This window comes from Phallusia mammillata, chromosome 6 (assembly GCF_965637545.1).
Source record: "Phallusia mammillata chromosome 6, kaPhaMamm4.hap1.1, whole genome shotgun sequence".
NCBI lineage: Eukaryota > Metazoa > Chordata > Ascidiacea > Phlebobranchia > Ascidiidae > Phallusia > Phallusia mammillata.
Window position 1 is genome coordinate 345,874 of NC_137257.1, and position 27,174 is coordinate 373,047.

Genomic DNA, 27,174 nt, shown 5'->3' on the forward strand with positions numbered 1-27,174 from the left:
GCGAACTTCATTTTTTTTCGAGTGCAAGACTATTAACGCGATTAAATCAGGTCGTTCTTAATATACCTTATTGGCCATAAAACGTAAACGAAATGAGATAAAATTAAACGGTTTTCACGAGCCAATTCGGAATTGCATTGAGAAATAGCTTGAAAAGTTACAGTTCGTTCATGTAAGCAAAACGGAAATGACAACCGAACTTCATTTTTTGGGGGGCAAGACTATTAACGCGATTAAATCAGGTCGTTCTTAATATACCTTACTGGCTATAAAACGTAAATGAAATGAGATAAAATTAAACGGTTTTCACGAGCCAATTCGGAATTGCAGTCAGACATAGCTTGAAAAGTTTCAATTCGTTCATGTAAGCAAAACGGAAATGACAAGCGAACTTCATTTTTTTTCGAGTGCAAGACTATTAACGCGATTAAATCAGGTCGTTCTTAATATACCTTATTGGCCATAAAACGTAAACGAAATGAGATAAAATTAAACGGTTTTCACGAGCCAATTCGGAATTGCATTGAGAAATAGCTTGAAAAGTTACAGTTCGTTCATGTAAGCAAAACGGAAATGACGACCGAACTTCATTTTTTGGGGGGCAAGACTATTAACGCGATTAAATCAGGTCGTTCTTAATATACCTTACTGGCTATAAAACGTAAATGAAATGAGATAAAATAAAACGGTTTTCACGAGCCAATTCGGAATTGCAGTCAGACATAGCTTGAAAAGTTTCAATTCGTTCATGTAAGCAAAACGGAAATGACAAGCGAACTTCATTTTTTTTCGAGTGCAAGACTATTAACGCGATTAAATCAGGTCGTTCTTAATATACCTTGCTGGCCATAAAACGTAAACGAAATGAGATAAAATTAAACGGTTTTCACGAGCCAATTCGGAATTGCATTGAGAAATAGCTTGAAAAGTTACAGTTCGTTCATGTAAGCAAAACGGAAATGACAACCGAACTTCATTTTTTGGGGGGCAAGACTATTAACGCGATTAAATCAGGTCGTTCTTAATATACCTTACTGGCTATAAAACGTAAATGAAATGAGATAAAATAAAACGGTTTTCACGAGCCAATTCGGAATTGCAGTCAGACATAGCTTGAAAAGTTTCAATTCGTTCATGTAAGCAAAACGGAAATGACAAGCGAACTTCATTTTTTTTCGAGTGCAAGACTATTAACGCGATTAAATCAGGTCGTTCTTAATATACCTTGCTGGCTATAAAACGTAAACGAAATGAGATAAAATTAAACGGTTTTCACGATGCAATTCGGAATTGCATTTAGACATAGCTTGCAAAGGTTTAATTCGTTCATGTAAGCAAAACGGAAATGACAAGCGAACTTCATTTTTTGGGGGGCAAGACTATTAACGCGATTAAATCAGGTCGTTCTTAATATACCTTATTGACTATAAAACGTAAACGAAATGAGATAAAATAAAACGGTTTTCACGAACCAATTCGGAATTGCATTTAGACATAGCTTGAAAAGTTTTAATTCGTTCATGTAAGCAAAACGGAAATGACAAGCGAACTTCATTTTTTTTCGAGTGCAAGACTATTAACGCGATTAAATCAGGTCGTTCTTAATATACCTTATTGGCCATAAAACGTAAACGAAATGAGATAAAATTAAACGGTTTTCACGAGCCAATTCGGAATTGCATTGAGAAATAGCTTGAAAAGTTACAGTTCGTTCATGTAAGCAAAACGGAAATGACAACCGAACTTCTTTTTTTGGGGGGCAAGACTATTAACGCGATTAAATCAGGTCGTTCTTAATATACCTTACTGGCTATAAAACGTAAATGAAATGAGATAAAATTAAACGGTTTTCACGAGCCAATTCGGAATTGCAGTCAGACATAGCTTGAAAAGTTTCAATTCGTTCATGTAAGCAAAACGGAAATGACAAGCGAACTTCATTTTTTTTCGAGTGCAAGACTATTAACGCGATTAAATCAGGTCGTTCTTAATATACCTTATTGGCCATAAAACGTAAACGAAATGAGATAAAATTAAACGGTTTTCACGAGCCAATTCGGAATTGCATTGAGAAATAGCTTGAAAAGTTACAGTTCGTTCATGTAAGCAAAACGGAAATGACGACCGAACTTCATTTTTTGGGGGGCAAGACTATTAACGCGATTAAATCAGGTCGTTCTTAATATACCTTACTGGCTATAAAACGTAAATGAAATGAGATAAAATAAAACGGTTTTCACGAGCCAATTCGGAATTGCAGTCAGACATAGCTTGAAAAGTTTCAATTCGTTCATGTAAGCAAAACGGAAATGACAAGCGAACTTCATTTTTTTTCGAGTGCAAGACTATTAACGCGATTAAATCAGGTCGTTCTTAATATACCTTGCTGGCCATAAAACGTAAACGAAATGAGATAAAATTAAACGGTTTTCACGAGCCAATTCGGAATTGCATTGAGAAATAGCTTGAAAAGTTACAGTTCGTTCATGTAAGCAAAACGGAAATGACAACCGAACTTCATTTTTTGGGGGGCAAGACTATTAACGCGATTAAATCAGGTCGTTCTTAATATACCTTACTGGCTATAAAACGTAAATGAAATGAGATAAAATAAAACGGTTTTCACGAGCCAATTCGGAATTGCAGTCAGACATAGCTTGAAAAGTTTCAATTCGTTCATGTAAGCAAAACGGAAATGACAAGCGAACTTCATTTTTTTTCGAGTGCAAGACTATTAACGCGATTAAATCAGGTCGTTCTTAATATACCTTGCTGGCTATAAAACGTAAACGAAATGAGATAAAATTAAACGGTTTTCACGATGCAATTCGGAATTGCATTTAGACATAGCTTGCAAAGGTTTAATTCGTTCATGTAAGCAAAACGGAAATGACAAGCGAACTTCATTTTTTGGGGGGCAAGACTATTAACGCGATTAAATCAGGTCGTTCTTAATATACCTTATTGGCCATAAAACGTAAACGAAATGAGATAAAATTAAACGGTTTTCACGAGCCAATTCGGAATTGCATTGAGAAATAGCTTGAAAAGTTACAGTTCGTTCATGTAAGCAAAACGGAAATGACAACCGAACTTCATTTTTTGGGGGGCAAGACTATTAACGCGATTAAATCAGGTCGTTCTTAATATACCTTACTGGCTATAAAACGTAAATGAAATGAGATAAAATTTGACGGTTTTCACGAGCCAATTCGGAATTGCAGTCAGACATAGCTTGAAAAGTTTCAATTCGTTCATGTAAGCAAAACGGAAATGACAAGCGAACTTCATTTTTTTTCGAGTGCAAGACTATTAACGCGATTAAATCAGGTCGTTCTTAATATACCTTATTGGCCATAAAACGTAAACGAAATGAGATAAAATTAAACGGTTTTCACGAGCCAATTCGGAATTGCATTGAGAAATAGCTTGAAAAGTTACAGTTCGTTCATGTAAGCAAAACGGAAATGACGACCGAACTTCATTTTTTGGGGGGCAAGACTATTAACGCGATTAAATCAGGTCGTTCTTAATATACCTTACTGGCTATAAAACGTAAATGAAATGAGATAAAATAAAACGGTTTTCACGAGCCAATTCGGAATTGCAGTCAGACATAGCTTGAAAAGTTTCAATTCGTTCATGTAAGCAAAACGGAAATGACAAGCGAACTTCATTTTTTTTCGAGTGCAAGACTATTAACGCGATTAAATCAGGTCGTTCTTAATATACCTTGCTGGCCATAAAACGTAAACGAAATGAGATAAAATTAAACGGTTTTCACGAGCCAATTCGGAATTGCATTGAGAAATAGCTTGAAAAGTTACAGTTCGTTCATGTAAGCAAAACGGAAATGACAACCGAACTTCATTTTTTGGGGGGCAAGACTATTAACGCGATTAAATCAGGTCGTTCTTAATATACCTTACTGGCTATAAAACGTAAATGAAATGAGATAAAATAAAACGGTTTTCACGAGCCAATTCGGAATTGCAGTCAGACATAGCTTGAAAAGTTTCAATTCGTTCATGTAAGCAAAACGGAAATGACAAGCGAACTTCATTTTTTTTCGAGTGCAAGACTATTAACGCGATTAAATCAGGTCGTTCTTAATATACCTTGCTGGCCATAAAACGTAAACGAAATGAGATAAAATTAAACGGTTTTCACGATGCAATTCGGAATTGCAGTCAGACATAGCTTGAAAAGTTTCAATTCGTTCATGTAAGCAAAACGGAAATGACAAGCGAACTTCTTTTTTTTCGAGTGCAAGACTATTAACGCGATTAAATCAGGTCGTTCTTAATATACCTGATTGGCTATAAAAGGTAAACGAAATGAGATAAAATTAAACGGTTTTCACGAACCAATTCGGAATTGCAGTCAGAAATAGCTTGAAAAGTTTCAATTCGTTCATGTAAGCAAAACGGAAATGACAAGCGAACTTCTTTTTTTTCGAGGGCAAGACTATATTAACGCGATTAAATCAGGTCGTTCTTAATATACCTTATTGGCTATAAAACGTGAACGAAATGAGATAAAATTAAACGGTTTTCACGAGCCAATTCGGAATTGCATTTAGACATAGCTTGAAAAGTTTTAATTCGTTCATGTAAGCAAAACGGAAATGACAACCGAACTTCATTTTTTTTCGAGGGCAAGACTATTAACGCGATTAAATCAGGTCGTTCTTAATATACCTTATTGGCTATAAAACGTGAACGAAATGAGATAAAATTAAACGGTTTTCACGAACCAATTCGGAATTGCAGTCAAACATAGCTTGAAAAGTTTCAATTCGTTCATGTAAACAAAACGGAAATGACAAGCGAACTTCTTTTTTTTCGAGTGCAAGACTATTAACGCGATTAAATCAGGTCGTTCTTAATATACCTTATTGGCTATAAAACGTAAACGAAATGAGATAAATTTAAACGGTTTTCACGAACCAATTCGGAATTGCATTTAGACATAGCTTGAAAAGTTTTAATTCGTTCATGTAAGCAAAACGGAAATGACAAGCGAACTTCATTTTTTTCGAGTGCAAGGCTATTAACGCGATTAAATCAGGTCGTTCTTAATATACCTTATTGACTATAAAACGTAAACGAAATGAGATAAAATTTGACGGTTTTCACGAACCAATTCGGAATTGCATTTAGACATAGCTTGAAAAGTTTTAATTCGTTCATGTAAGCAAAACGGAAATGACAAGCGAACTTCATTTTTTTTCGAGTGCAAGACTATTAACGCGATTAAATCAGGTCGTTCTTAATATACCTTATTGGCCATAAAACGTAAACGAAATGAGATAAAATTAAACGGTTTTCACGAGCCAATTCGGAATTGCATTGAGAAATAGCTTGAAAAGTTACAGTTCGTTCATGTAAGCAAAACGGAAATGACGACCGAACTTCATTTTTGGGGGGGCAAGACTATTAACGCGATTAAATCAGGTCGTTCTTAATATACCTTACTGGCTATAAAACGTAAATGAAATGAGATAAAATAAAACGGTTTTCACGAGCCAATTCGGAATTGCAGTCAGACATAGCTTGAAAAGTTTCAATTCGTTCATGTAAACAAAACGGAAATGACAAGCGAACTTCTTTTTTTTCGAGTGCAAGACTATTAACGCGATTAAATCAGGTCGTTCTTAATATACCTTATTGGCTATAAAACGTAAACGAAATGAGATAAATTTAAACGGTTTTCACGAGCCAATTCGGAATTGCATTTAGACATAGCTTGAAAAGTTTTAATTCGTTCATGTAAGCAAAACGGAAATGACAAGCGAACTTCATTTTTTTCGAGTGCAAGGCTATTAACGCGATTAAATCAGGTCGTTCTTAATATACCTTATTGACTATAAAACGTAAACGAAATGAGATAAAATTTGACGGTTTTCACGAACCAATTCGGAATTGCATTTAGACATAGCTTGAAAAGTTTCAATTCGTTCATGTAAGCAAAACGGAAATGACAAGCGAACTTCATTTTTTTTCGAGTGCAAGACTATTAACGCGATTAAATCAGGTCGTTCTTAATATACCTTGCTGGCCATAAAACGTAAACGAAATGAGATAAAATTAAACGGTTTTCACGAGCCAATTCGGAATTGCATTGAGAAATAGCTTGAAAAGTTACAGTTCGTTCATGTAAGCAAAACGGAAATGACAACCGAACTTCATTTTTTGGGGGGCAAGACTATTAACGCGATTAAATCAGGTCGTTCTTAATATACCTTACTGGCTATAAAACGTAAATGAAATGAGATAAAATAAAACGGTTTTCACGAGCCAATTCGGAATTGCAGTCAGACATAGCTTGAAAAGTTTCAATTCGTTCATGTAAGCAAAACGGAAATGACAAGCGAACTTCATTTTTTTTCGAGTGCAAAACTATTAACGCGATTAAATCAGGTCGTTCTTAATATACCTTATTGGCCATAAAACGTAAACGAAATGAGATAAAATTAAACGGTTTTCACGAGCCAATTCGGAATTGCATTGAGAAATAGCTTGAAAAGTTACAGTTCGTTCATATAAGCAAAACGGAAATGACGAGCGAACTTCATTTTTTGGGGGGCAAGACTATTAACGCGATTAAATCAGGTCGTTCTTAATATACCTTACTGGCTATAAAACGTAAATGAAATGAGATAAAATAAAACGGTTTTCACGAGCCAATTCGGAATTGCAGTCAGACATAGCTTGAAAAGTTTCAATTCGTTCATGTAAGCAAAACGGAAATGACAAGCGAACTTCATTTTTTTTCGAGTGCAAGACTATTAACGCGATTAAATCAGGTCGTTCTTAATATACCTTGCTGGCCATAAAACGTAAACGAAATGAGATAAAATTAAACGGTTTTCACGAGCCAATTCGGAATTGCATTGAGAAATAGCTTGAAAAGTTACAGTTCGTTCATGTAAGCAAAACGGAAATGACAACCGAACTTCATTTTTTGGGGGGCAAGACTATTAACGCGATTAAATCAGGTCGTTCTTAATATACCTTACTGGCTATAAAACGTAAATGAAATGAGATAAAATAAAACGGTTTTCACGAGCCAATTCGGAATTGCAGTCAGACATAGCTTGAAAAGTTTCAATTCGTTCATGTAAGCAAAACGGAAATGACAAGCGAACTTCATTTTTTTTCGAGTGCAAGACTATTAACGCGATTAAATCAGGTCGTTCTTAATATACCTTGCTGGCCATAAAACGTAAACGAAATGAGATAAAATTAAACGGTTTTCACGATGCAATTCGGAATTGCATTTAGACATAGCTTGCAAAGGTTTAATTCGTTCATGTAAGCAAAACGGAAATGACAAGCGAACTTCATTTTTTTTCGAGTGCAAGACTATTAACGCGATTAAATCAGGTCGTTCTTAATATACCTTATTGGCCATAAAACGTAAACGAAATGAGATAAAATTAAACGGTTTTCACGAGCCAATTCGGAATTGCATTGAGAAATAGCTTGAAAAGTTACAGTTCGTTCATGTAAGCAAAACGGAAATGACAACCGAACTTCTTTTTTTGGGGGGCAAGACTATTAACGCGATTAAATCAGGTCGTTCTTAATATACCTTACTGGCTATAAAACGTAAATGAAATGAGATAAAATAAAACGGTTTTCACGAGCCAATTCGGAATTGCAGTCAGACATAGCTTGAAAAGTTTCAATTCGTTCATGTAAGCAAAACGGAAATGACAAGCGAACTTCATTTTTTTTCGAGTGCAAGACTATTAACGCGATTAAATCAGGTCGTTCTTAATATACCTTATTGGCCATAAAACGTAAACGAAATGAGATAAAATTAAACGGTTTTCACGAGCCAATTCGGAATTGCATTGAGAAATAGCTTGAAAAGTTACAGTTCGTTCATGTAAGCAAAACGGAAATGACGACCGAACTTCATTTTTTGGGGGGCAAGACTATTAACGCGATTAAATCAGGTCGTTCTTAATATACCTTACTGGCTATAAAACGTAAATGAAATGAGATAAAATAAAACGGTTTTCACGAGCCAATTCGGAATTGCAGTCAGACATAGCTTGAAAAGTTTCAATTCGTTCATGTAAGCAAAACGGAAATGACAAGCGAACTTCATTTTTTTTCGAGTGCAAGACTATTAACGCGATTAAATCAGGTCGTTCTTAATATACCTTGCTGGCCATAAAACGTAAACGAAATGAGATAAAATTAAACGGTTTTCACGAGCCAATTCGGAATTGCATTGAGAAATAGCTTGAAAAGTTACAGTTCGTTCATGTAAGCAAAACGGAAATGACAACCGAACTTCATTTTTTGGGGGGCAAGACTATTAACGCGATTAAATCAGGTCGTTCTTAATATACCTTACTGGCTATAAAACGTAAATGAAATGAGATAAAATAAAACGGTTTTCACGAGCCAATTCGGAATTGCAGTCAGACATAGCTTGAAAAGTTTCAATTCGTTCATGTAAGCAAAACGGAAATGACAAGCGAACTTCATTTTTTTTCGAGTGCAAGACTATTAACGCGATTAAATCAGGTCGTTCTTAATATACCTTGCTGGCCATAAAACGTAAACGAAATGAGATAAAATTAAACGGTTTTCACGATGCAATTCGGAATTGCATTTAGACATAGCTTGCAAAGGTTTAATTCGTTCATGTAAGCAAAACGGAAATGACAACCGAACTTCATTTTTTGGGGGGCAAGACTATTAACGCGATTAAATCAGGTCGTTCTTAATATACCTTACTGGCTATAAAACGTAAATGAAATGAGATAAAATAAAACGGTTTTCACGAGCCAATTCGGAATTGCAGTCAGACATAGCTTGAAAAGTTTCAATTCGTTCATGTAAGCAAAACGGAAATGACAAGCGAACTTCATTTTTTTTCGAGTGCAAGACTATTAACGCGATTAAATCAGGTCGTTCTTAATATACCTTGCTGGCCATAAAACGTAAACGAAATGAGATAAAATTAAACGGTTTTCACGATGCAATTCGGAATTGCATTTAGACATAGCTTGCAAAGGTTTAATTCGTTCATGTAAGCAAAACGGAAATGACAACCGAACTTCATTTTTTGGGGGGCAAGACTATTAACGCGATTAAATCAGGTCGTTCTTAATATACCTTACTGGCTATAAAACGTAAATGAAATGAGATAAAATAAAACGGTTTTCACGAGCCAATTCGGAATTGCAGTCAGACATAGCTTGAAAAGTTTCAATTCGTTCATGTAAGCAAAACGGAAATGACAAGCGAACTTCATTTTTTTTCGAGTGCAAGACTATTAACGCGATTAAATCAGGTCGTTCTTAATATACCTTGCTGGCCATAAAACGTAAACGAAATGAGATAAAATTAAACGGTTTTCACGATGCAATTCGGAATTGCATTTAGACATAGCTTGCAAAGGTTTAATTCGTTCATGTAAGCAAAACGGAAATGACAAGCGAACTTCATACTGTTTTTCGGGGGCACGCTTATTTACGCGATTAAATCAGGTCGTTCTTATGTACCTTATTGGCAAGGGATGGGCCAAGCCGAGCTAGAACCCGAGTACTCGGTACCGAGCACTGTTGTTTTGATGCTCGCTGCTCGGCTGAGCAGTTGCACAAACTGACCCGAGTATGAAATTTGCATATGTATGTCGGGCAGTGTGCCAAAGAGTTTCCAAGAACAGGCTGTGGGATTTGTTCGTGGGCAACACATAAACACTGAAAATAAATACAAAAATGGGTATCATTTACAGGAGCTACCTTGGTTACCTGTGTCAAATTGCAACGACAACATTTTTGTGTGTATACTTCTGATCATGCAGCAAAAGCACTTTTTATTGCAATGATTCCTTCCACATCCTGCATCACCACTGCATCCTGCTAAGACAACAGCTCACATGGAAAGCGAATGGAACTTATGTGGTCACCTACAATACATGCAAAGAGAAGTAGGTAAGGCAAACAAAAAATGTTTAGATGAGCACATGTTGGATCATGTGACCAAGCAAACCAGTTAAAAACAGAAAAGTTTAACATCTCAAAGGAATACATTGGGGCATTAAACAACAGAAAACTAGAAGGGTGGCTTAGAACACATTGCTCTTGCACATACACTATGATCTATTTTTAAAACATACATTAATTTCCTATCCTTTTTTTGTATTGGGCCCCATATTAGCCATCGTCTTTTATAACCTTGGTTGTTTCTGCAGGCAAAAACTCATGGGTCCCCACATATGCAAAGTTGAAAGTCAAAGGGCTGTTAACAACCCCCGAACTGCAATGGTGCAATAACGATAATTGGCATACTATACAAGACATCCAAATTTTAGCCAATTCTGACATTGTTCACAAACTCACCCATTTTAGGGGGCTGGTGGGGTAAATACTACGATTATCCGGACAAACAAAGTGGGATGCACATTAACATAACTATATGTACCATCTGTGTAAATTTCAGGAAAAGCCATCAAACATTAAATGAAAAAAAAGAGTCGGACAAACTTTGGGTAGAAGAAAAAAGAAGAAAAAAACAAAAACATTTTGAGTAAAATCAATATGTGTCCCCTTCAGGGAAAGGGATCCATAATAATCCAATCTTTTCTATATCAGGCTTGCATAAAAGACTCATGATGGATGTCACTTGTAATCTGGATGAACACATGTTGGATCATGTGACCAAACAAACCTGTTAAAAACAGAAAAGTTTAACATCTAATAGGAAAATATACCTGTGCATCAAACAACAAAAAAACAACAGCTACCAATGGTTTGAGCAGAATCTACACCAGTGGTGTTTAACCTATGTGTTGCGACCTAAGATAGGGTTGTTTACCATTTTATTCCAAATCAAACAAATAAAAGTTAACATATCACCTCACATTAAAATTCCTAATTAATAGATGCTGTGCTGTCTTCCAAAACAAAGAAGTTAGCTAATATCTCAAACCTAAAACAAAATCAACAATATATAAATTTAAGATCTAATCCAGTGGTTCTTAACCTGTGGGTAGTTACCCCCAAAGTGGTAATTTGGCATTTTGAAAGGGGTAACATAGATTTTCTGTTATAGTTATTTTTAGATTCTTAATTATCATTATTGTAACCAGCAAAAATTTTGTAATGAGGCTAAAATTTATTCAAAATAATTCAATAAAAAGTCAAACTAAATAAATTTCTCTGCGTCCTGCAACGTTTTCAAAATAAAAAAGAAGTAACTTCGATGGCAAATGTTGTTATGCACTTCTACTCTAACAGTCTCAATATGTTTCACTCATAACCATGCTATTTGTGATGTCATCAAACTAGAACTAGAGTCTTTCGTAAACATCTGTTTCATATACAATTGACGGTATAGTCCAGTTAGTGATAGGCATCATAGGCATGAGGTAGCATTTGTTTCCTTTGTAGTAATAAGGATAATTTAGAGCCCAAAAATGTTAGGTGATATTTTTCTAAAAAGGGGTAATTGATCCATCAAAACATTTTGTGGGTAACAACAGAAAAAAGGTTAAGAACCACTGATCTAATCAAAGCAGTAAATGCATCGATCCTATGTTTGTTTTCTACACTCTAAAGCAGAAGATGACAATATGTTTGCCACAACTCATTGCCAGGCTGTGGGATTTGTTTAGGTACAACACATAAACATTGCACTACAAAAAAAAAACAAAAAAAACAGGAAAAAGACTAATTGTATAAGTGTCATTTTGCAGCATTTACCTAGGATAGCTGTTCGAAATTGCAAAGACAGCATTTTTGTGTACATACGCTGGTGGATACTTCTGATCATGCAGCAAAAGCACTGTATTTTGTAGCCCAAAGGAGTTTATTGCAATGATTTCTTCTACCTCCTGCATCACCACTGCATCCCGCTAAGACAACAGTTCGCATGGAAAGCGAATTGAACTTATGTGGCCACCTGCAACATGTACGAAGAGCAGTAGATAAGGCAAACAAAAAATGTTTGGCGAGATAATGTGTTATGGTACTATTCTTCAAAAATCAACCTAGGAGCCTCTTAAATATTTGAGGACACTGGTTGAAAAACCTACATGTGCCAAGAAACACTCAACTAATGATTTATACTATGAATAAATCAATGAGTCTTAAAATGCTCGGTATGTACCTACAGCCCCATCGCCTAACTGAGTCAAAAACTATAATATACATACACATTTTGCTTGCTACTGAGGCATTTACTGATACTGGGCTCACTGTCATCAAAAAGTCAACCAGCAGTATCATGTCTCATTCAAAGAGCTTTATAGTGGAGAAGAGCATGCTACTCCAAACCATGTAGCATATACATTAAAATCAAACAAATAAAAGTTAACATATCACCTCACATTAAAATACCTCATTAATAGATGCTGTGCTGTCTTCAAAAAAAATAATATCCATCAGTTTTCTAATTGGTATCATAAGTGTATGCCTCAGCGGGTTAGCCAAAATCTCAAACCTAAAACAAAATCTATCCTAAATTTTACAGCATATAGGATACAAGAGAAAATCCAAATTATCGCAGAGGCCATTTCGGACTAGGTACCAATTGGACATAATTCGGCTGTATAGTACTGTTCCAAGGCTAACAGCTAAACAGTAGAAAACTACAACACACATGCCCACCTTTCAGATGTTGAGTGTTGTTCTAAAGTCTTTGCTTAGAACGAAAAAACTGCCTCAGCCGTCCAAGCCCACCAGCTGCATCTTCACAGGACAGTGATATAAGGTAGGTGACTGGCAATGGAAAAATAGCACCCAATCTTGTCATAATCTGGGCTAAAGTAGAAGACAAAGTTTGGATGCCATTCTTTCTGTTGCAATTCAGATCTTTAAAACGAATTGAATATTAATACTCTAGAAACCTGACAAAACATAAGGTACAAGTTAAAGTTCGTACAAGGCAGAAAAGTTTCTTAGTAAACTGTAAAACAGGGTCACAGAGCTGCCACTGAAAATTTTAAAATATCCCAAGGTTCATCACTTACCAAAAATTCCAAGGTTTGTCGAAAAATCACAAGATCACCTAAAAAATGGCAAACACACAGTATATATGTAATCTAGTGCAGGCAACATAATTATTATAGTTACGCCAGAACCCAGCCACCACCACGTACCGTACCTTCAAACAGACGCTAAGAAATACCAGTAAAATACGAAAGAAAAAATAGTTTTTGTGTACATCTTTTTACTGGTACATGATACATCGAAAAAGCAATAATGCTGGCCTGACTTACTAGTTTTGACAGTGTTTTTCAATCAACTTACACGGCTTCGATCACTAAATTGACAAAGCACTGTTATGCAAACTGTTAATTCAAAAAATGGATTTTGCAAAACGATTATTTTTGATGAAAAATGGTAATAAGTTAACCTTAAACGTATTCAACGGATAATATAAAAAAATCCCAAGATTTGAAACGTTTTTTCCCAAAGTCCCAAGCTCAGCACTGAAATCCCAAGTTCTTGGGAAAAATCCCAAGGAGTGGCAGCCCTGCTGAGTTACCTAACGATTCTGTCTTTAATCTTCATAATTTTGCGACAAAACGACCAAAAACAGTCTCAAGGTCTCAACTTTTAAGACACAAATTTTCACCACGTCTGTTTACAAACAGCTGATGACGTAATGTTTATTTTCACAGCTGTTCAAAAAACATGTTTCGCGCTCAATAATTTTCGAAAATAAATGCACATTAACGAACTTCTGAACATGCAATTCCATCAAGGCGTCAGTTTAACTTGTAAATCACTTGTGCAGCAAAAAAACGCAATCTACTATCGTTCTTGGATCAATGAAACGTTACTTCTTTATTTGAGTTTGCATTCGGCAAAAGGTTATCACGCGGTCAAATTATTAGGAAAAATAATTTATTACCCATTCATTGGCACAAAACAAAACCGGAGATAGCCAGCAATAGCTGAATTTCGGCACTGGAAATTTCTGAAAAAATGTTACGTCATAACTAAACACTGAAATCATATTTGGCAATTTAGGAATTATTACATCACATTTATTAGATTCAGAAAACTGTACCAAAAAAGTTTGCAAACAATTGCGGTCAATTAAGACACCAAACATTATTTTAACTCCAAAAGTGCAATTTTTTTCCCAAATTCATGCCGCAATTGATAACAAAATATTTTTTTATGGTATCACTTTTCATGACATGGTCGTTAGTGCGTGACCAAATTTCCACAAAAAGCTTGTCAACAAACATTTTTTGACAAATCTCAACGTTTACATGTGATTTTATGGATTCCTTTTATTCTAAGTTTAAATAAATCTCTGTCTGCCTTATCAAGTAACAGCACAAACATAATAAAGAGATATTTTACACAATGCAAAACAACACGGACGGATCTAAAAGAAAACTTTATTTACGCCAAAAACATGCACCAGATTTTGAACACAAGCGAAAGCATACATAATAGGATCCACTAAAATAGGACATTTCATTTACTGGAACCATGCCTTCTACAAAACACATCTTCTATTAAAACTATTTCAGCAACCTTACTGTCTGAGGCGATGCGATGTCAAATGTTTTCAAGCAGGCAGGTTTGTGAAATCAAGGGACACACTAATGAACATATACAGCAATTAGGCTACAAAGACAAAGTAGAAACAACAATTGGTGCTGAAAGGATAGGGGTTTGTATCTACATAAGTTAGCCTGTTTGAATCAAAACATAAAAATAACAGCTTGAATTTAAATGTAACATGTCTTATCTTATGTTACCTTCTCAGACCAACACATTACACCCAAAATCAAAAACCGAAAGACACAATCCCACTATACGCACACATGGCTTAAAGAGTGTAAATTTGTAAAGTATATTCTATGACCGGCTTCAATTAAACAGCTTTAAAAACCTACAGTGAAGAAAAAGGTGCAAAACCAGGGGTTTCCGTACTTTGCCATAACACAAAACACTTGCTGTAAAAAAATTGCATACCCGACACATTAAACCATCAATGCTCTGGTGGATAATCTTGAAAATACCAGATAAAAGTGTGTGTGTGTGTGGGGGGGGGGGGGGGGGGGACAAAGAAAATAATCCATCAGTAAATCCAAGCTATGACTCAAATGTTGGTATGTATGTGTCCTTCTGCTACTGTGCAAGCCTGAAATAAGAATACAAAAAGACATTTAGAAATGAAATCAAAGTTCAAAATGTATATGTGGCTTTGCCAAGCATATACTAGTCAAAAATATTTAGCCCCAAGGGTCAGCCTACACTTGCCTAAGAAAATTGGTTTCCAGGCCAAACATAAACAGCTTAGCAATGTGACTTAGTTGTTTTTAGAAACTAACACTGCCTATTACTTAGGTGAAATATATATGTCTAAATAAAACAGTGGACAACTTCAGACTTGTCAAAGTTTTTAGTCTGTCACATATTTGTAAAGTTAAATCCCAACATCCCACCTTTTCTTTGTGTAATTTATCTCCCACTGCCCCACTTCAGGTAAAGGTTTGTTGCTTAATAACCCTGACTCATCGTTGGACAACTGCTTAGTCACTCACTTTGACAACAATGACTCATCAGTATTTTGTTGCTCAGCATCTGAAAAAGCAATTGTAAGTTCTTAAAAAGCCAAACAAAATAAATACAAACCAGCAAAATGCATAAAAATGTTGACACTTCTTTACAAATTAAATTTGCATAATGAAGTTTGTACTGATGTGTGTAATAAGAAAAACAATAAAGGAATCATAATAAAATAAAAAAGTGTATTCTGAATGTCAATAAATATGATAATAGTAACATATCAAACCTCTGCAAACACCTCAACTAACGGACAAATCATTTGGAAATCGCAGCAAGGGACATTACCTGGATTGTTTTGAAATGTCAAAGTTGAAGGGTCGTCAAACTCATCACTGAACGGGATGTCAACATTACTAGGATGCGTCGAATCATCGATTATTTCTACTGTAAACTAGTCGTTTGTAGCAAAATACGAGGTTTTATTCAAATCTGGACTTCCAGGCATGGAGGTGGCACCTTTCTGGGTTTGTTTGAGCTCTTCTGTCACCCGATGGCTAAATGTCCGCCCAAATATGCAACTGTCGGCAGATGCGGAGATTAAGTGAGAGTTGTGGTCGAAAGTGAGAGCAACCGCTACCTCTGAATGCCGGCTGATCATGCAAACACAATCTCCTGCGAGACAAACAAAAGATTCTTGTTAAAAATGTTAATTGGAAAAACAGTTGCAAATACATTAAAGCAATTTAAAAACTGATGCAGAAAAAATGCAAACTTGTAAAAGGCCAGTATTGTGAAATTCCTACCATGAGTAAATTTGCTAGACATACATTTAGTCATTTGACATGAATAAAACATGTTTGATTGAATTAAGTGGAAATGCTCATTAATATTGTATAACTGCAAATTGCTTTTCAATTTTCTCAACAAATGCAAACCAACACTGACCTGTGGTGTACGGGAGGACATAGATGTTTTTATCAACACACGAGGTTGCAACAAGCGTTTTGCACCAAAGATGTCATATTTGGTTAAATTGCAGCTGCACGCAACTAGCACTGAATCATCGATGAATAAAATCCACAGTTAGAATGGCTGGGTTTAAAATTTTGTGGATTTGCTTACTCAACAATGTCCATGTCAGCCATCGAGTGTTTCTCAATGTAATGTTGTTCTCAACTGATGTCAGTTGTAGTAGTAAAGAGACTTGTCTGTTCCACAGCTCATTAGTCGAAACTGTAATTATAAATTTGATTTAGACCAAGAATTGTCAGCATCAAGATTAAACAACTATGCTCTCTGTTAAACAACATAATGACACTAAAACACAAAAATCACAAAAGTGGTACAAAAACAAATGCAGCTGAAAACTGGACACTTTCACTGTGACTGATATATATATATAATTAAAAAAGCTTAGGCAAAGCAAAATGCAATGTACAAAGAAAGGTTCGGAAAAAAGTCAGATTATTAAATGTGACACATTTGGTTCAAAGGCAAATCACTTAAACATGCGTGTTTCATTTTCCAAATTTACCCTTGTTAACTTGTATGATTTAGATTCCAGCATTTTAATGCAGTTTATTGTAGTTCGTGTAAATGATACTTAGTGCATTGAATTTACATTTTGTGTCAACTGGGTCGAATTAGCCAAATGGACGGAATATAATCATCAGTAAACATGTGAACACATCGATCTCTACTCGCGCTTGCAAGCATCGAACCACGGTGAGAATAATCCATGCTTAATATATCCCCGTCAGGTGACGAAATAAATGATATCCTCTTAAACTTCATAAGGTCATACACACTAAAAACAAATGATTGGTTGTCATAAAAAACGCAAAACTATTTAGTCTTAAGGATTACAAAAAAACAAATCCAAAATAACAACTTAAAACCAAATTCCAAATTTACTGTGGCTTAGAAAAACAAGCTAAAATAGGTGCAGTCTAGAAACCAGCGATGAAATTACTGATGCATATTTATGATAAAGAGTGTTAAATTGTGTGCAGAATTCCCCAATGTGCCCAGACATAAAGATGACTACAAATTGAATTAGGAAGTATGTTGAATACATACTGCTGGATACTCCCACTCCTGTCGCCAACCACATGTGTTTGCCGTCATTATGAACTGAAATGCAACGTGCTTCAACCGATGTTTTAGTGTCCGTGAAGTGTTTCTCCATACTTTCCAATAGAATTGTGTGTTTCAGAACCTACAAATATTTAATAACTAACTTATTGCTCGTTCAATACATATAGTCAAATGGGGTAAAAAAATTTTTTGCTGAAGTTGGGGTAAAAAAAACAATACCTTCACAGCTAAACCAAAAATTTTTTTTAAATGGTTTCTTTTTCATAGGATGTATTTATTCTCTACCAACAAAATAAGGCATAAACCATTCTCAGATTTTGTTTGCAGGCAATGTTCTGCAGGTTGAAACAACAGTAGTAAAATTCGTATGTTAAAAAGTCTTGAACAACCTTTAAAAACTTTCCTGCAGATTTTTTATTACAAGTTTGGTGTCAATGACCTTTGTTCTGTGTTGTGTCATAACTATGACCTAATAAACAAAAAAGACTCCACTTGGCTAGCTTCTAAATTTTTTCAGTTATCTTGTTGTTCGTTTTTACCCCAAACGGTTCTATAGGAATGGGGTAATAAAAAACTATGTATTTTTTGCACCCCAAAAATTTTTTTTGCCCAAACATTTTTATTTGTCACCTGGAAGTTTAGAAAATAAAAAAGAAAGCCTATAAAACATGTACTTAAACCAAACTTGTATAAAATTTCTTTGAGGCCCAGTTTTGGAGAAATTTTTACCAAAAAGTATACCTGCATGGATAAAAGTACAAATTGGGATCCAGGTGTAAAGAAAAATGCTACTAAGTAAGAAAAACAGGTTATCAAATCATTATGTGGCAATTCAAGCAGTTTGGGGTAGAAAATTAAACTTTATTTCAATAAGGTTTTAGGTTACATGACCAGTCAGCAAGTGGGTGAGCTCTATTTAAACCTAGTTGCATACCAACAAAAGACTGGAAAATGACAAAAAAGACCAAATCAAAGGCAATAAATGCAGTGCAATAAAGGTACAAAGCCATGGAAAGTCTTAGCCCCAATTTGAAAGTGTTTTATTAATTTACAAACAGTTTACTAACTGCTGTAAGTTTGGTTTGTAAAAATTCGAAAACAAAGAATTTTTATGTGGCTCATGTTTTTTTGGCTTATTTATTGTAACAGAGTTATTAATGAAATTTCTGTCTTATGTTTGACTTTAAGATGGTTGATTAAGTTCATATAACTGAATTGAAGTTCCAACTGCCACTCAATTTTTTTTGAATGGTCCTAATGTCCACTTGTTGTTTTTTTACCCCGACATTGTTTTTTTTTGTACCTTTTTCGGGTTAAAAAAGAAGAACAGTTTTTGTCAAATATTTTTTTTGTTTATTAGTAAAATCAAAAACTTGTCACATAACTATAAAAGTAGTCCTATCAGCTTTGTTGGGAAGAAAAACTGACATTTTGTTGCCTAAAATAAAAGTTTGGTAACAAAGTTTCAAAAAATTGTTTTTTTTTATCCCACTTGACTATATATCCTACAAACAGCCACAATATATAATGTTCTTATTGATCGTCCAATACATATATCCTACAAACAGCCACAATATATAAGGTTCGTACACATGTTTGGTCATCGATTTTCCAAATCCTGACTCTGCCGTCATTTGAAACCGAAACAAAACAGCTGACTCAGCACAATCAGAAAGAGTCTGCAAAAACACCATAAGGAAGAAACTATTATTACATGTAAACAGGGTTTTGTGCCCCAGTGATTTAAATCAGTGACAAAAACAAAACAAGAATTTGACTAAATAAATTAAATCAGAAAGACTTTTCTGAATTTGGTTTACATTTATAATTTCACTGTTATAATTAGTGTGGAGCAGACAATTTACACTCATGAGACATGATTACAGCAGCTGACGTTACAACATTTCATTCATTTTCAGCCACTACTGATGATATTTGAATAGTTATAGTATGTCTATTGACATAAGCTTATATACTTTTTGTTATGAATTATGTAATGATCTCCATGGATGTGAGGGGTACAGAAACTGACGATGCTTTTTTGAGCACATTTAACATTAAAAAAAATCACTAAAAAATGATCAGTCACTGTTTTTAAGTATTTTGGATATCGAAGAGCAGTGTGTCCCGATTAATAACATTTATTGTTTACAATTGTCTTTTGTGATGAAATATAATTTTTTTAGTGATGTAACTTCATGTATGTTACAAAGACAAACCTTGATTTCCTAGACACACGAGCTGTGAAACCTGGAAATTGAAGTGACATTTGATTTTTCAAAATCCATCACATCAGTTATAACAAGTGAGTAATTAGAAAATACAAGATGCAGCCACATGTTGTAGACATCTACTGACATCGCAAGCACTCCATAACCTCTGCAAGAATCCAATTGTAAGTTCAAAATAATTAATGTAAAAATATATTAAACAATATGCATGGATCTGTTCATAAATTTAGTCATAAAAATAAAAGCTCAAATAGATGTAAATGCAACATGGTTTATTATTTTATAACTGCTTCTGCAAATGCTCATGCCCACATCAGTGATATTGAGGCAAGTTGCTTTTTATGTCTACTTGGGCCGTTATTTTTCTCATTAAATATGTAAAAATTTTGAAACTAACTTTTACCAAAATACGACTTCTTATCAGGCAGCAAAAGCAAAAGCACGATTTTGTCTTTAATCTTCATAATTTTGCGACAAAACGACCAAAAACAGTCTCAACTTTAAAGATGAAAATTTTTCGCCACGTCTGTTTACAAACAGCTGATCGCTGATGACGCAATGTTTATTTTCACAGCTGTTCAATAAATATGTTTCGCGATCAATAATTTAAATCAATGAAATAAATGCACATTAACGAACTTCTGAACTTGCAATTCCATCAAGGCGTAAAAGTTTAACTTGTAAATCACTTGTGCAGCAAAAAAACGCAATCTACTATCGTTCTTGGACCAATGAAACGTTACTTCTTTATTTGAGTTTGCATTCGGCAAAAGGTTATCACGCGGTCAAATTATTAGGAAAAATAATTTATTACCCATTCATTGGCACAAAACAAAACCGGAGATAGCCAGCAATAGCTGAATTTCGGCACTGGAAATTTCTGAAAAAATGTTACGTCATAACTAACCACTGAAATCATATTTGGCCAACTCATGAATTATTGCGTCACGTTAATTAGATTCAGAAAACATTACTAATAAATTTTTTAAACAACTGCGGTAAATTAAAACACCAAATTTTATTATAAATCCAAAAGTGCAATTTTTTCCCCAAATTCATGCCGCAATTGATAACAAAGTATTTTTTTATGGTATCACTTTTCATGACATGGTCGTTAGTGCGTGACCAAATTTCCACAAAAAGCTTGTCAACAAACATTTTTTGACAAATCTCAACGTTTACATGTGATTTTATGGATTCCTTTTATTCTACGTTTAAATAAATCTCTGTCTGCCTTATCAAGTAACAGCACAAACATAATAAAGAGATATTTTACACAATGCAAAACAACACGGAAGGATCTAAAAGAAAACTTTATTTACGCCAAAAACATGCACCAGATTTTGAACACAAGCGAAAGCATACATAATAGGATCCACTAAAATAGGACATTTCATTTACTGGAACCATGCCTTCTACAAAACACATCTTCTATTAAAACTATTTCAGCAACCTTACTGTCTGAGGCGATGCAATGTCAAATGTTTTCAAGCAGGAAGGTTTGTGAAATCAAGGGACACACTAATGAACATATACAGCAATTAGACTACAAATACAAAGTAGAAACAACAATTGGTGCAGAAAACATAGGGGTTTGTATCAACATAAGTAAGCCTGTTTGATCAAAACATAAAAATAACAGCTTGAATTTAAATGTAACATGTCTTATCTTATGTTACCTTCTGAGACCAACACATTACACCCAAAATCAAAAACGGAAAGACACGATCCCACTATACGCACACATGGCTTAAAGAGTGTAAATTTGTAAAGTATATTCTATGACCGGCTTCAATTAAACAGCTTTAAAAACCTACAGTGAAGAAAAAGGTGCAAAAACCAGGGGTTTCCGTACTTTGCCATAACACAAAACACTTGCTGTAAAAAAATTGCATACCCGACACATTAAACCATCAATGCTCTGGTGGATAATCTTGAAAATACCAGATAAAAGTGTGTGTGTGTGTGGGGGGGGACAAAGAAAATAATCCATCAGTAAATCCAAGCTATGACTCAAATGTTGGTATGTATGTGTCCTTCTGCTACTGTGCAAGCCTGAAATAAGAATACAAAAAGACATTTAGAAATGAAATCAAAGTTTAAAATGTATATGTGGCTTTGCCAAGCATATACTAGTCAAAAATATTTAGCCCCAAGGGTCAGCCTACACTTGCCTAAGAAAATTGGTTTCCAGGCCAAACATAAACAGCTTAGCAATGTGACTTAGTTGTTTTTAGAAACTAACACTGCCTATTACTGCTTGTCAAAGTTTTTAGTCTGTCACATATTTGTAAAGTTAAATCCCAACATCCCACCTTTTCTTTGTGTAATTTATCTCCCATTTCCCCAGTTCAGGTAAAGGTAACCCTGACTCATCGTTGGACAACTGCTTAGTCACTCACTTTGACAACAATGACTCATCAGTATTTTGTTGCTCAGCATCTGAAAAAGCAATTGTAAGTTCTTAAAAAGCCAAACAAAATAAATACAAACCAGCAAAATGCATAAAAATGTTGACACTTCTTTACAAATTAAATTTGCATAATGAAGTTTGTACTGATGTGTGTAATAAGAAAAACAATAAAGGAATCATAATAAAATAAAAAAGTGTATTCTGAATGTCAATAAATATGATAATAGTAACATATCAAACCTCTGCAAACACCTCAACTAACGGACAAATCATTTGGAAATCGCAGCAAGGGACATTACCTGGATTGTTTTGAAATGTCAAAGTTGAAGGGTCGTCAAACTCATCACTGAACGGGATGTCAACATTACTAGGATGCGTCGAATCATCGATTATTTCTACTGTAAACTGGTCGTTTGTAGCAAAATACGAGGTTTTATTCAAATCTGGACTTCCAGGCATGGAGGTGGCACCTTTCTGGGTTTGTTTGAGCTCTTCTGTCACCCGATGGCTAAATGTCCGCCCAAATATGCAACTGTCGGCAGATGCGGAGATTAAGTGAGAGTTGTGGTCGAAAGTGAGAGCAACCGCTACCTCTGAATGCCGGCTGATCATGCAAACACAATCTCCTGCGAGACAAACAAAAGATTCTTGTTAAAAATTTTAATTGGAAAAACAGTTGCAAATACATTAAAGCAATTTAAAAACTGATGCAGAAAAAATGCAAACTTGTAAAAGGCCAGTATTGTGAAATTCCTACCATGAGTAAATTTGCTAGACACACATTAATCATTTGACATGAATAAAACATGTTTGATTGAATTAAGTGGAAATACTTATTAATACTGCATAACTGCAAATTGCTTTTCAATTTTCTCAACAAATGCAAACCAACACTGACCTGTGGTGTACGGGAGGACATAGATGTTTTTATCAACACACGAGCTTGCAACAAGCATTTTGCACCAAAGATGTCATATTCGGTTAAATTGCAGCTGCACGCAACTAGCACTGAATCATCGATGAATAAAATCCACAATTAGAATGGCTGGGTTTAAAATTTTGTGGATTTGCTTACTCAACAATGTCCATGTCAGCCATCGAGTGTTTCTCAATGTAATGTTGTTCTCAACTGATGTCAGTTGTAGTAGTAAAGAGACTTGTCTGTTCCACAGCTCATTAGTCGAAACTGTAATTATAAATCTGATTTAGACCAAGAATTGTCAGCATCAAGATTAAACAACTATGCTCTCTGTTAAACAACATAATGACACTAAAACACAAAAATCACAAAAGTGGTACAAAAACAAATGCAGCTGAAAACTGGACACTTTCACTGTGACTGATATATATATATATAATTAAAAAAGCTTAGGCAAAGCAAAATGCAATGTACAAAGAAAGGTTCGGAAAAAAGTCAGATTTTTAAATGTGACACATTTGGTTCAAAGGCAAATCACTTAAACATGCGTGTTTCATTTTCCAAATTTACCCTTGTTTACTTGTATGATTTAGATTCCAGCGTTTTAATGCAGTTTATTGTAGTTCGTGTAAATGATACTTAGTGCATTGAATTTACATTTTGTGTCAACTGGGTCGAATTAGCCAAATGGACGGAATAGAATCATCAGTAAACATGTGAACACATCGATCTCTACTCGCGCTTGCAAGCATCGAACCACGGTGAGAATAATCCATGCTTAATATATCCCCGTCGTGTGACGAAATAAATGATATCCTCTTAAACGTCATAAGGTCGTACACACTAAAAACAAATGATTGGTTGTCATAAAAAACGCAAAACTATTTAGTCTTAAGGATTACAAAAAAACAAATCCAAAATAACAACTTAAAACCAAATTCCAAATTTACTGTGGCTTGGAAAAACAAGCTAAAATAGGTGCAGCCTAGAAACCAGCGATGAAATTACTGATGCATATTTATGATAGAGTGTTAAATTGTGTGCAGAATTCCCCGATGTGCCCAGACATAAAGATGACTACAAATTGAATTAGGAAGTATGTTGAATACATACTGCTGGATACTCCCACTCCTGTCGCCAACCACATGTGTTTGCCGTCATTATGAACAGAAATGCAACGTGCTTCAACCGATGTTTTAGTGTCCGTGAAGTGTTTCTCCATACTTTCCAATAGAATTGTGTGTTTCAGAACCTACAAATATTTAATAACTAACTTATTGCTCGTTCAATACATATATCCTACAAACAGCCACAATATATAAGGTTCGTACACATGTTTGGTCATCGATTTTCCAAATCCTGACTCTGCCGTCATTTGAAACCGAAACAAAACAGCTGACTCAGCACAATCAGAAAGAGTCTGCAAAAACACCATAAGGAAGAAACTATTATTACATGTAAACAGGGTTTTGTGCCCCAGTGATTTAAATCAGTGACAAAAACAAAACAAGAATTTGACTAAATAAATTAAATCAGAAAGACTTTTCTGAATTTGGTTTACATTTATAATTCCACTGTTATAATTAGTGTGGAGCAGACAATTTACACTCATGAGACATGATTACAGCAGCTGACGTTACAACATTTCATTCATTTTCAGCCACTACTGATGATATTTGAATAGTTATAGTATGTCTATTGACATAAGCTTATATACTTTTTGTTATGAATTATGTAATGATCTCCATGGATGTGAGGGGTACAGAAACTGACGATGCTTTTTTTGAGCACATTTAACATTAAAAAAAATCACTAAAAAATGATCAGTCACTGTTTTTAAGTATTTTGGATATCGAAGAGCAGTGTGTCCTGATTAATAACATTTATTGTTTACAATTGTCTTTTGTGATGAAATATAATTTTTTTAGTGATGTAACTTCAATATATGTATGTTACAAAGACAAACCTTGATTTCCTAGACACACGAGCTGTGAAACCTGGAAATTGAAGTGACATTTGATTTTTCAAAATCCATCACATCAGTTATAACAAGTGAGTAATTAGAAAATACAAGATGCAGCCACATGTTGTAGACATCTACTGACATCGCAAGCACTTCATAACCTCTGCAAGAATCCAATTGTAAGTTCAAAATAATTAATGTAAAAATATATTAAACAATATGCATGGATCTGTTCATAAATTTAGTCATAAAAATAAAAGCTCAAATAGATGTAAATGCAACATGGTTTATTATTTTATAACTGCTTCTGCAAATGCTCATGCCCACATCAGTGATATTGAGGCAAGTTGCTTTTTATGTCTACTTGGGCCGTTATTTTTCTCATTAAATATGTAAAAATTTTGAAACTAACTTTTACCAAAATACGACTTCTTATCAGGCAGCAAAAGCAAAAGCAAAAGCACGATTTTGTCTTTAATCTTCATAATTTTGCGACAAAACGACCGAAAACAGTCTCAACTTTAAAGATGAAAATTTTTCGCCACGTCTGTTTACAAACAGCTGATCGCTGATGACGCAATGTTTATTTTCACAGCTGTTCAATAAATATGTTTCGCGATCAATAATTTTCGGAAATAAATGCACATTAACGAACTTCTGAACTTGCAATTCCATCAAGGCGTAAAAGTTTAACTTGTAAATCACTTGTGCAGCAAAAAAACGCAATCTACTATCGTTCTTGGACCAATGAAACGTTACTTCTTTATTTGAGTTTGCATTCGGCAAAAGGTTATCACGCGGTCAAATTATTAGGAAAAATAATTTATTACCCATTCATTGTAACAAAACAAAACCGGAGATAGCCAGCAATAGCTGAATTTCGGCACTGGAAATTTCTGAAAAAATGTTACGTCATAACTAACCACTGAAATCATATTTGGCCAACTCATGAATTATTGCGTCACGTTAATTAGATTCAGAAAACATTACTAATAAATTTTTTAAACAACTGCGGTAAATTAAAACACCAAATTTTATTATAACTCCAAAAGTGCAATTTTTTCCCCAAATTCATGCCGCAATTGATAACAAAGTATTTTTTTATGGTATCACTTTTCATGACATGGTCGTTAGTGCGTGACCAAATTTCCACAAAAACCTTGTCAACAAACATTTTTTGACAAATCTCAACGTTTACATGTGATTTTATGGATTCCTTTTATTCTACGTTCAAATAAATCTCTGTCTGCCTTATCAAGTCACAGCACAAACATAATAAAGAGATATTTTACACAATGCAAAACAACACGGAAGGATCTAAACGAAAACTTTATTTACGCCAAAAACATGCACCAGATTTTGAACACAAGCGAAAGCATACATAATAGGATCCACTAAAATAGGACATTTCATTTACTGGAACCATGCCTTCTACAAAACACATCTTCTATTAAAACTATTTCAGCAACCTTACTGTCTGAGGCGATGCAATGTCAAATGTTTTCAAGCAGGCAGGTTTGTGAAATCAAGGGACACACTAATGAACATATACAGCAATTAGGCTACAAATACAAAGTAGAAACAACAATTGGTGCTGAAAGGATAGGGGTTTGTATCCACATAAGTTAGCCTGTTTGAATCAAAACATAAAAATAACGACTGGAATTTAAATGTAATATGTCTTATCAAATGTTACCTTCTGAGACCAACACATTAACCCAGAAATGAAAAACGGAAAGACACAATCCCAGTACTATACTCACATGTGGCTCAAAGAGTGCAAATCCGAAAGTATGTTTTATGAAGGGTTTCAATTACACAGCTAGAAAAACTTACAGTGAAGAAAAAGATGCGGAACCCCAGGGTTTAGCATATGTATCCTTTGGCTACTTTGCACGCCTGTAATAAGAATATAAAAAGACATTTAGAAGTGAAATCAAAGTTTAAAATGCACATGTGGCTTTACCAAGCTTGTAGTTCTCAACAATATTTTGTGGCAAGTGTCAGCTACACTTGACCATGAAAATTTGTTTCCGGGCCAAACAT

General features: G+C 34.7%; 2 protein-coding genes and 1 long non-coding RNA gene across 6 annotated transcripts in view; all 3 read right to left on the reverse strand.

Annotated features, from left to right (window-relative positions):
* The window catches only part of LOC145234027 (uncharacterized), a 38,873-nt gene extending 22,497 nt beyond the window's left edge, over positions 1–16,376 (reverse strand). Inside the window, exons 1-9 of one of the 2 annotated variants that reach the window (XR_013861247.1) lie at positions 15,851–16,376; positions 15,442–15,580; positions 13,000–15,137; positions 12,638–12,876; positions 12,368–12,470; positions 11,732–11,930; positions 10,891–10,958; positions 9,818–10,697; positions 9,290–9,727 (exon numbers count right to left, since the gene is read on the reverse strand). Coding sequence is in view for 1 of the 2 variants with exons in the window: in XM_080098803.1 (XP_079954929.1) it covers positions 9,779–9,827 (49 nt within the window). In the remaining variant the exon portion in view is untranslated. Of the gene's footprint in view, positions 1–9,289; positions 9,728–9,778; positions 10,698–10,890; positions 10,959–11,731; positions 11,931–12,367; positions 12,471–12,637; positions 12,877–12,999; positions 15,138–15,441; positions 15,581–15,850 lie in introns of those variants that run through there. The other variant, XM_080098803.1, reaches the window with a different exon arrangement.
* LOC145234029 (uncharacterized) overlaps positions 1–27,174 on the reverse strand; it is a 51,297-nt gene that overhangs the window by 19,970 nt on the left and 4,153 nt on the right. The window lies entirely within an intron of this gene.
* LOC145234026 (uncharacterized) lies at positions 21,134–25,935 on the reverse strand. 3 transcript variants are annotated; one of them, XM_080098800.1, is made up of 8 exons: positions 25,547–25,935; positions 25,132–25,291; positions 24,497–24,585; positions 24,279–24,417; positions 23,823–24,008; positions 23,145–23,432; positions 22,546–22,872; positions 21,134–22,275 (listed from the first exon to the last, which is right to left on the reverse strand). In XM_080098800.1, exons 6-8 carry the CDS (start codon positions 23,200–23,202, stop codon positions 22,232–22,234), a joined length of 429 nt encoding a protein of 142 aa, XP_079954926.1. In that variant the 5' UTR covers positions 23,203–23,432; positions 23,823–24,008; positions 24,279–24,417; positions 24,497–24,585; positions 25,132–25,291; positions 25,547–25,935; the 3' UTR covers positions 21,134–22,231. The 3 variants fall into 3 exon arrangements, with proteins under 3 accessions (XP_079954926.1, XP_079954927.1, XP_079954928.1); XM_080098801.1 differs by lacking the exon at positions 24,497–24,585 and having other exon boundaries at positions 25,132–25,935; XM_080098802.1 differs by lacking the exons at positions 24,279–24,417; positions 24,497–24,585; positions 25,132–25,291; positions 25,547–25,935 and having other exon boundaries at positions 23,823–24,237.